Source organism: Budorcas taxicolor, chromosome 3 (genome assembly GCF_023091745.1).
Source record: "Budorcas taxicolor isolate Tak-1 chromosome 3, Takin1.1, whole genome shotgun sequence".
Lineage (NCBI taxonomy): Eukaryota > Metazoa > Chordata > Mammalia > Artiodactyla > Bovidae > Budorcas > Budorcas taxicolor.
In genome coordinates, this window is record NC_068912.1 from 119675175 (window position 1) to 119684880 (window position 9706).

General features: G+C 48.4%; 1 protein-coding gene across 1 annotated transcript; it reads left to right on the forward strand.

Moving 5' to 3' along the window:
* Positions 1–7463: 7463 nt before the first annotated feature.
* LOC128044926 (olfactory receptor 12-like) lies at positions 7464–8414 on the forward strand. Its single transcript, XM_052637346.1, has one exon. The coding sequence runs from the start codon at positions 7464–7466 to the stop codon at positions 8412–8414; it is 951 nt and encodes a 316-aa protein (XP_052493306.1).
* The last annotated feature ends 1292 nt before the right edge of the window (positions 8415–9706 follow it).

Below are 9706 nucleotides of genomic sequence, written 5' to 3' on the forward strand. Positions count from 1 at the left end.
CTGCAAGTAAATTGTGATGTGTGATCATGTTTAAAACAATTCAAATAAGTGAACTAGAATATGGAAGGTTTGGAAAAGGGGATCAAGATCTCTGCAGAGTACATTCTGACATAGAGCTGGAGAGGTGACATAGCCCTGAGACAGGAGAGTGAAGGGGTACTGCTGACCTTGTCAGGTGAAAGCAGACTGCCTCCCTGCCCTCCTGTGTCAGTGACCAGGGCTGCCATAACTGATTAACACACGGTGACTTTTCACAACATGATGCTCTCTTGCAGGTCTAGGGGATAGATGTCCGAAACCAAGTTGTCTCCAGGGCCTGCCTCTTTTGAAAATTCGAGACACTTTTCCGTGACTTTTCCTGGCTTCTGGAGCCTCTGGCATCTTTGGCACTCCTTCCCTGCCCCTGTTGATGCATCACTCCAACCTCTGCGCAGCTTTAACTTGCCCTTCTTCCTTGTGTCTTCTGTCTCTGTTTCATCTCTTCTTCTCAGACGAACACCTGTCAATGGATTTAGGGCCCACCTAATCCAGCATGACCTCATCCTAGCTAATTCATTTGGAAAGATCCTATTTCCAATTAAGATCACATTCTGCATTTTCAGGCAGACATTTATTGAGGGGAAGGGATCACTATGGAGCCTACTAGAATCCTGTTCCATGTGCTGAAGGCAATTTACTCTACAGTTGCTGAATGTATTGTCCATGTCAAGCAGAATCGATTTGGTTGATAGGTATAATCAATTGTAACATGACTACAATTTTTCTCTTGCATTATTGTTAAGAGAGATATGGTAAAACATCACCTATATCACCTATAATTTGGATATGTGTGTGTCTTAATCACTCAGTTGTGTCTGACTCTTTGCAACCCCTTGGAGTGTGCCCACCAGGCTCCTCTATCCATGGAATTCCCCAGGCAAGAATACTGAAGCATTGCCATTCTTTTTCTTTTTTAAAAAAATTTATTTATTTTAATTGAATGCTGATTACTTTACAATATTGTAGTGATTTTTGCCATACATTGACATGAATCAGCCATGGGTGTACATGTGTTCCCCATCCTGAACTTCCTCCCACCTCCCTCCCCATCCTGTCCCTCGGGGTCATCCGAGTGCACCAGCCCTGAGCGCCCTGTTTCATGCATCGAACCTGGACTGGCGATTTAGTTCATATATAATAATATACAAGATTCAATGCTATTCTCTCAAATCATCCCACCCTCGCCTTCTCCCAGAGAGTCCAAAAGTCTGTTCTTTACATTTGTGTCTCTTTTGCATACAGCAAAAGGTCATCATTACCATCTTTCTAAATTCCATAAAAATGCGTTAATGTACTGTATTGGTGTTTTTCTTTCTGACTTACTCACTCTGTATAATAGGCTTCAGTTTCATCCACTTCATTAGAACATATTCAAATGCATTCTTTTTAATAGCTGAGCAATAGGGCCTAGTGGAGCTACTCCACGTTCAAAGTCAGGAGGGGCAGCGGTGAGGAGATACCCCTTATACAAGGTAAGGAGCAGTGGCTGCACTTTGCTGGAGCAGCCGTGAAGAGATACCCCATGCCCAAGGTAAGAGAAACTCAAGTAAGATGGTAGGTGTTGCAAGAGGGCATCAGAGGGCAGACACACTGAAACCATACTCACAGAAAACTAGCCAATCTAATCACACTAGGACCACAGCCTTGTCTAACTCAATGAAACTAAGCCATGCCCTGTGGGGCCACCCAAGATGAGCAGGTCATGGTGGAGAGGTCTGACAGAATGTGGTCCACTGGAGAATGAATGGCAAGCCACTTCAGTATTCTTGCCTTGAGAACCCATGAACAGCAAGAAAAGGCAAAATGATAGGATACTGAAAGAGGAACTCTCCAGGTCAGTAGATGCCCAATGTGCTACTGGAGATCAGTGGAGAAATAACTCCAGGAAGAATGAAGGATGGAGCCAAAGCAAAAACAATACCCAGCTGTGCATGTGACTGGTGATAGAAGCAAGGTCTGATGCTGTAAAGAGCAATATTGCATAGGAACCTGGAATGTTAGGTCCACGAATCAAGGAAAATTGGAAGTGGTCAAACAGGAGACGGCAAGAGTGAATGTCAACATTCTAGGAATCAGCGAACTAAAATGGACTGGAATGGGTGAATTTAACTCAAATGACCATTATATCTACTACTGCGGGCAGGAATCCCTCAGAAGAAATGGAGTAGCCATCATGATCAACAAAAGAGTCTGAAATGCAGTACTTGGATGCAATCTCAAAAACGACAGAATGATCTCTGTTTGTTTCCAAGGCAAACCATTCAATATCACAGTAATCCAAGTCTATGCCACAACCAGGAATGGTGAAGAAGCTGAATTTGAATGGTTCTATGAAGACCTACAAGACCTTTTAGAACTAACACCCCAAAAAGATGTCCTTTTCATTATAGGGGAGTGGAATGCAAAAGTAGGAAGTCAAGAAACACCTGGACTAACAGGCAATTTTGGCCTTGGACTACAGATAGAAGCAGGACAAAGACTACTAGAGTTTTGCCAAGAAAATGCACTGGTCATAGCAAACACCCTCTTCCAAAACACAAGAGAAGACTCTACACATGAACATCACCAGATGGTCAACACCGAAATCAGATTGATTATATTCTCTGCAGCCAAAGATGAAGAAGCTCTATACAGGGAGCAAAATCAAGACCAGGAGCTGACTGTGGCTCAGATCATGAGCCCCTTTTTGCCAAATTCAGACTTAAATTGAAGAAAATACGGAAAACCACCAGATGGTTAAGCGTCTGTCTATAATGCGGGAGACCGGGTTCAATCCCTGGGTCGGGAAGAGCCCCTGGAGAAGGTAGCAATCCACGCCAGTACTATTGCTCGGAAAATCCCATGGACAGAGGAGCCTGGTAGGCTACATGTAGTCCATGGGGTCACAAAGAGTCGGACATGACTAAGTGACTTCACTTCAATTCACTAGACCATTCAGGTATGAACTAAATCAAATCCCTGATGATTATACAGTGGAAGTGAGAAATAGATTTAAGGGCCTAGATCTGATAGATAGAGTGCCTGATGAACTATGGACTGAGTTTCATGACATTGTACAGGAGACAGGGATCAAGACCATCCCCATGGAAAAGGAATGCAAAAAAGCAAAATGGCTGTCTGGGGAGGCCTTACAAATAGCTGTGAAAAGAAGAGAAGCAAAAGGCCAAGGAGAAAAGGGAAGATGTAAGCATCTGAATGCAGAGTTCCAAAGAATAGCAAGAAGAGATAAGAAAGCCTTCCTCAGCGATCAATCCAAAGAAATAGAGGGAAACAACAGAATGGGAAAGACTAGATATCTCTTCAAGAAAATTAGAGATACCCAGGGAACATTTCATGCAAAGATGGGTTCAATAAAGGACAGAAATGGTATGGACCTAACAGAAGCAGAAGATATTAAGAAGAGGTGGCAAGAATACACAGAAGAACTGTACAAAAAAAGGTCTTCATGACCCAGATAATCAAGATGGTGTGATCACTCATCTAGGGCCAGACATCCTGGAATGTCAAGTCAAGTGGGCCTTAGAAAGCATCACTACGAACAAAGCTAGTGGAGGTGATGGAATTCCAGTTGAGCTATTTCAAATCCTAAAAGATGATGCTGTCAAAGTGCTGCACTCAATATGCCAGCAAGTTTGGAATATTCAACAGTGGCCACAGGACTGGAAAAGGTCAGTTTTCATTCCAATCCCAAAGAAAAGCAATGCCAAAGAATGCTCAAACTACCACACAATTGCACTCATCTCACATGCTAGTAAAGTAATGCTCAAAATTCTCCAAGCCAGGCTTCAGCAATACGTGAACCATGAACTTCCAGATGTTCAAGCTGGCTTTAGAAAACACAGAGGAACCAGAGATTAAATAGCCAACATCTGCTGGATCGTCGAAACAGCAAGAGAGTTCCAGAAAAAAAAACATCTATTTCTGCTTTATTGGCAATGCCAGAGCCTTTGACTATGTGGATCACAATAAAAGGTGCATATTTCTGAAAGAGATGGGAATACCAGACCAACCTGACCTGCCTCTTGAGAAACCTATGTACAGGTCAGGAAGCAATAGTTAGAACTGGACATGGAACAACAGACTGGTTCCAAATACGAAAAGGAGTATGTAAAGCTGTATATGGTCACCCTGCTTACTTAACTTATATGCAGAGCACATCATGAGAAATCCTGGGCTGGAAGAAGCACTGGGATTAAAATATTTTGTATTAATGGATGTGATATATTTAAGCTATATTCAGTGAGTGTAGGGCTGCCTTAAAGAGAATCCAAATAGCCAAAAACAGGACAATTTTAGCATGAAAAAGGATCGTAATGGTAACAGGTGTCACTGAAAGGGCTGTGCTGTTGCCCTGGGTACAGACTCTTCACCTGTCACTTTTCCTCACAAGAACAGATGAGGATGGGGCAGAGGAGGAGAAAGGGCTGTGGGCCAGGTGATCCCACCTGCTGCCCAGGGAGATCTTTCCAAGGACGTCTATAGAGTCAGTATAAATTGTCTGCATTTCTCTACTGTTTGCCCACACACACTCAGGGCTCCCTCATGGACTTCAGTCTTCTTGCCTCCCCTGTACTGGACTGAGAAGCATCAAAGGACGATTGGCCACAGGATTGCCAGCTCCCGGGACCCAGCGGGTTGTGAGTCCCAGTGCACTCAGAAGCCCAGGTCTCACCTAATTGGCCATTCGAGGCCTCAAGTCCCAGCCCTGCAAATAGAGAGCGTCTTCCCAGCAGAGTGACTCCAAGGCACAGGAACCTGACATGTTGCCCAGAGGGCAGATAATGTGAAGAGCCAGTTGACTGAGTCCATCCCCTTCTCTGCTTCTATCAAGACCCAGGAGTTCCTGCAGCCAGAGCCTGCTTCCCTACTCTGTACCCTCCTCATTCTCACTTCCCTGCACAGGAGGCCAGAGGTGGACAAGGGGGGGGGGCTCTCAGCACCACATCATTATCATCATCAGAGACCTGGTGAGGAGTCCTGTCCTCCCCGGGAGCACAGTGTCCTGGGTGAGCCATGCCCCTCCTGACATCACAGGAGCAGTGTGGTCATCCCTCAGCAGGGCGCGGTCAGCATCACTGACAGGTGAGTCCTGGGGGCTGGGATCCTGGACAACAAGGTCCCCCACTCCCCACTGCCCTGGGCAGGGGCAGTTAGGGCGGCAGGTCTAAGCTTAACGAGAGTAGATATAATCAGGGGTCCTCATACAAAAGTGGATTTTAAGTTATTGGCCTGAGATCCTGAACCCAACAAGCATCAGGCAGTGCTGGTGCTGCAGGAGCTCAGATCACTCTTGAGTGATGAGAGTTTGCAAGGAAAGGATTCAGGACACAGTCACTACAAATATTCAATAGATCCTCCAAAGCAGTGCTGGGTTTCTCTGCTTCACCCTGGAGGTGTTTGTCAGGCTCAACTCAGAGGCAGGTTTACTGAAGCCACTGCAGTGCCCCACTTGGTCATCTCAACAAGCCAGAAGAACGTGTTTGTTCAGTTTTTCAAAACAAGCTTGGAAGCTTGGCTTCCCAGGTGAAAATGCCAAGCAGTCCTCATGTGCTCCCCAGGCATGCGAGGAGTCACTGTTGTGATGACTCAAGACCCCTGAGGTGGATGAATTGTCCCAGGAAACAGCCAAATAAATAAAGCTGGGAACCCTCAGGGACATAACAGCAAGGTCACCAAATCTGGGGATAGTGGGTGAAGGTGGTCACTCTGGTCACTTTGAGATTATTATGAGGTGAGGACCTGGGCAGACAGACAGGGTGCATGTGCAGGACAGGCCTTGGTGCATAGGGCTTGGTGGCCAACATGGGTAGGGCAGCACCCTGTCCAGCCTCAGTGCCTATATCCAAATTCAAATTTGAGTGGACCCTGCCTGCATATGTCAGACAGACTGTCCTTCTCTGCTATCATGAAAAGATTAGACTTAAGTCTCCCAGGAGGGGAAAGCGGGACCACTAACCCTTGTACCTTGTAACACGTTTGGTTGCAAAGTATGGGCTCTTATAGATAATCCTCCAAGAAAACTTTAACCTAAGAGGGAACATGGGGTCATCACTCCTCCACAGGCATCACTGACCACCCAGCCTCTGACTGCACACCCCCAGTGCACGGGAGCTCGCTCCCTGCAAAGGCAGCCAGCTCCGCCATGCTGCGGACCTGCCCTCTAGGAACTGTGGGGTTTGCTCTGACATAGATTACATCCTCTCCCTGATCCTCCTCACCTTCCTGAGTGGCACCGTGGCACTGTGCCCACCCTCCTTCCCACTGCTCCCCCTCTAGGCTGCATCTCCAACCATTCCTCTGGCCAGCAAACAGCGGGTCCCCATGTCCCATGATGGTGTGGTGGTCAGCCCCATCCAGTGTGGACAAGGGAGGTCTGGGCTGTGACAGGGACAGGAAGCAGCACCCAGCAGGAGGACCCAGACCCTGAGCAGATGTGACCATGTTGGAGGCTCCCACTGCTCCAAGCAATCACTATATGAGATGTGCTGAGGAGCCAGGGGCATAGAAACAAGGACAGGAGGAAGACATCCCCACATCCCAAATGTGTCAAAGCCCTGCCCTGCTGCTTCTCAGGCCATGAAGCTTGGCTGTCTCCGCCCCATAAATTGTCCGCTATCTGTACATTGCAAGAAAAAATCCCTACGTTCTCAAGGATGCAAACAGTTCTGTTGATGTTTGCCATCATGCCAAGATAGATCTAGGGTCTGCCTGGTGTCCCCCTTCTCATATTTTTAAACATCAGGACTTTGGCTTGAGGCCCCTTGAGATGCTCAAGGATGCACAGTGCTCTGCAGACAGAATGCAGCTGTGGTCCAGGTTCACACATTGATGCTCCATGGGGCTCAGGGTCTGCAGGACAGACTGAGAGAAATTTTCCTGGTGGGTGCTGGTTCCTGCCTTGGTCCCAGCCTGGCCTGGAGGTACAATCATCAACCACACACCACCAGGCTGGCATGAGGTGTTCAATAAACATTTACAAAATCAGTGAATGAATTAATAAGGCAGGAAAGTGCAGGATTAGATACTTGAGTGAGGAGTGGACATTACACAGCTCAGGAACATCCCTATGGAGATGGAAAGCATTTATTGAGAAGAGACGGAGGAGATTGCAACACTCCTCACACTTCAAGTTTTCAGCCTCCAAAGCTCCTGGCAGCCACTACACACCCCATAACAGCAGCTCAGAGTCACCCAGAGAGAGAGGAACTTCCATATTTATGCATTAATGAATAAGGGGAAATGTTCTCTTTTCAGGTCAGTCTGTATTCATCTGGAAGCAGAACTGGGCAGCTGATAGTCTCTTTATCAGTGGGCAGCAAGGTGCTGAAAGTCCTTGATCTCCAAGGGAGGACGACCATGTGACATTGACCTGCGCCCGCTCCCTGCCTCCCGCCTGCCCTCTGCCCTGTGTCATGATCAGGGCCATGTCACCCCACAGAAACGGAAACCTCTCAGTGATGCTTCTGCAGGAGTTCATGCTGGATGGATTTCAGGGTGGTCTGCAGACCCAGGCCCTACTCTTTGCTCTGTTCCTGGCTCTGTACTTGGTGGCCATCATGGGGAACCTCGCCATGATGGTGGTCATCACCCTGGATGCCCGTCTGCACTCCCCAATGTACTTCTTCCTCAAGAAACTCTCCTTCCTGGACTTGGGCTACTCGTCTGTCATCTACCCTAAGACGCTCACTGACCTCCTTTCCTCCTCCAAGGTCATCACCTTAGGGGGATGTGCCACCCAGTTCTTCTTCCTCTCCCTGTTCCTTACCACTGAGGGGTTCCTCCTGGCCGCGATGGCCTATGACCGCTTCATGGCCATCTGCAGCCCCCTGCGCTACCCCATCTCCATGCGCCCCTCGGTCTGTGCCCGCCTGATGCTGGGTTGCTACTGCGGGGGCTGCCTCAACTCCATCCTGCAGACCAGCTTCACATTCAGCCTCCCGTTCTGCAGCTCCAACCACATCGACCACTTCTTCTGTGATGTCCCGCCTCTGCTCAAGCTTGCCTGTGCTGATACTACCATCAGTGAGCTGGTCATGTTTGGCCTGTGTGGCCTCATCATCGTGGGCACCACACTCGTGGTCCTCACCTCCTATGGCTACATCACAGTGACCATCCTGAGGATGCGCTCAGGAGGAGAGAGGCACAAGCTCTTCTCCACCTGCGGCTCCCACATGACAGCTGTGTCCCTCTTTTATGGGACCCTTTTTGTCATGTATGCCCAGCCAGGAGCTGTGGCGTCCATGGAGCAGGGCAAGGTGGTCTCCGTCTTCTACACCCTGGTCATCCCGATGCTCAACCCCCTCATCTACAGCCTGAGAAACAAGGACGTGAAGGATGCCCTGTGGAGACTGGGGCAGAGACACACAGCCACGTGATGGAGGGTGATCAGAGAGACTGGATGTTCCAACACAGGACAAGAGGGCTCTGGGAGAGGTACAGGCTTTGGTTTAAGGAATTCATCCCTCATACATCCAGCTCATTTGTTTTTTCATCCAAACTTTCATTCAACCTGTCGTAGGAGCACTTCATGGAGCATACATTGCAAGTATGAGATGCAGTAATGAGCAAGGCTCTTTTGCCAGCAGAAAAGTAACAGTGCAAAGATAAAGCAAGGCCATAATCTTGAACTCTGGGTAACACAGTGGGCAGCCAAATGAACAGAGAATCTTTGAACAGTCTGGATGTCCCAAATTCAACATCCTCCAGTGAAAATACATAGACTAGACAGATTTTGAGGCCTCTCCCTTCAAGTTGTTGCTGAACCTAATGTAAGTAAGTGTTCAGCTATCTCCCCTGGACCACCCAGCAGGGGAGCCTTAGGACACAGCCTTGGAGATAGCCTGGGCATCCCCACAGCCAATTAGAGGAGTTAGGAAGACCATGATTCCCCTCAACCCTGCAGTGGGGCTGTTCCTCCTCCTCCCCCTTCTGTTCACTGATGCTGCCACCCAACAAGGCAGCAGGGAGCACCTGTGCTCCTGCTTCAGATGCTCCTAGTGCTCCCTGTCCTGGGTTTCTCCCCTCAGACAGCAGCTGGGAGCCCCAGGGAGTCAACATGATGCCTGACACCCAAAGTTCACCATCCAACCTGACAGGTGACACTGTCCTGACTACTTGTGACCCTACGAAATGGGGCTTTGTCAGCACAGACATCTCTGAATAAGGATGGAGGTCCTGGTGGCTGAAGCAGAGAGCAGATGGTAGAGAGAGGAGGTGCCCTTTCTTGGTGGTGAGCACAGCTCCCTGCTCTCTGTCCCATACTCCCTGGGAGCCTGGCCCCTCAGACTTAACCTGCCCATTCAGAGTTCCATCCGCATTCTCTGTGGACCATCACGGCCTGGATGCAGAGCCCAGTGGCCTCCTTCACTGGTGTCTCTTTTTTAGAGTCATCCACTCCCATGGTCACACCCAGGAAATTGTCCTCTGGAGAGGGTGGTCTGCACTCTGTAGGGGCAGGGGGACGTGCCCTGTGTCTCTGATCACAGCTCTCAGTCTTCTTGCTTCTTTGCTCAGGAGACATGAGGAGGGGCTAATAGCCCAGTGAGCAGATTGCTGCTCACAATGGTCAACTGAAACACACTCCAAGGTCTTCGCTCACTTGTTCCTGTTCCTTCTCATTTCTAGACTTCCTGTAAAATTGTTTCTATCTCTGCCAGTTTACTGTATT

Bases quoted from the DNA above. Each gene is read 5' to 3' on its own strand.
- LOC128044926 (XM_052637346.1), top strand. From the start codon at position 7,464: ATGTCACCCCACAGAAACGGAAACCTCTCAGTGATGCTTCTGCAGGAG.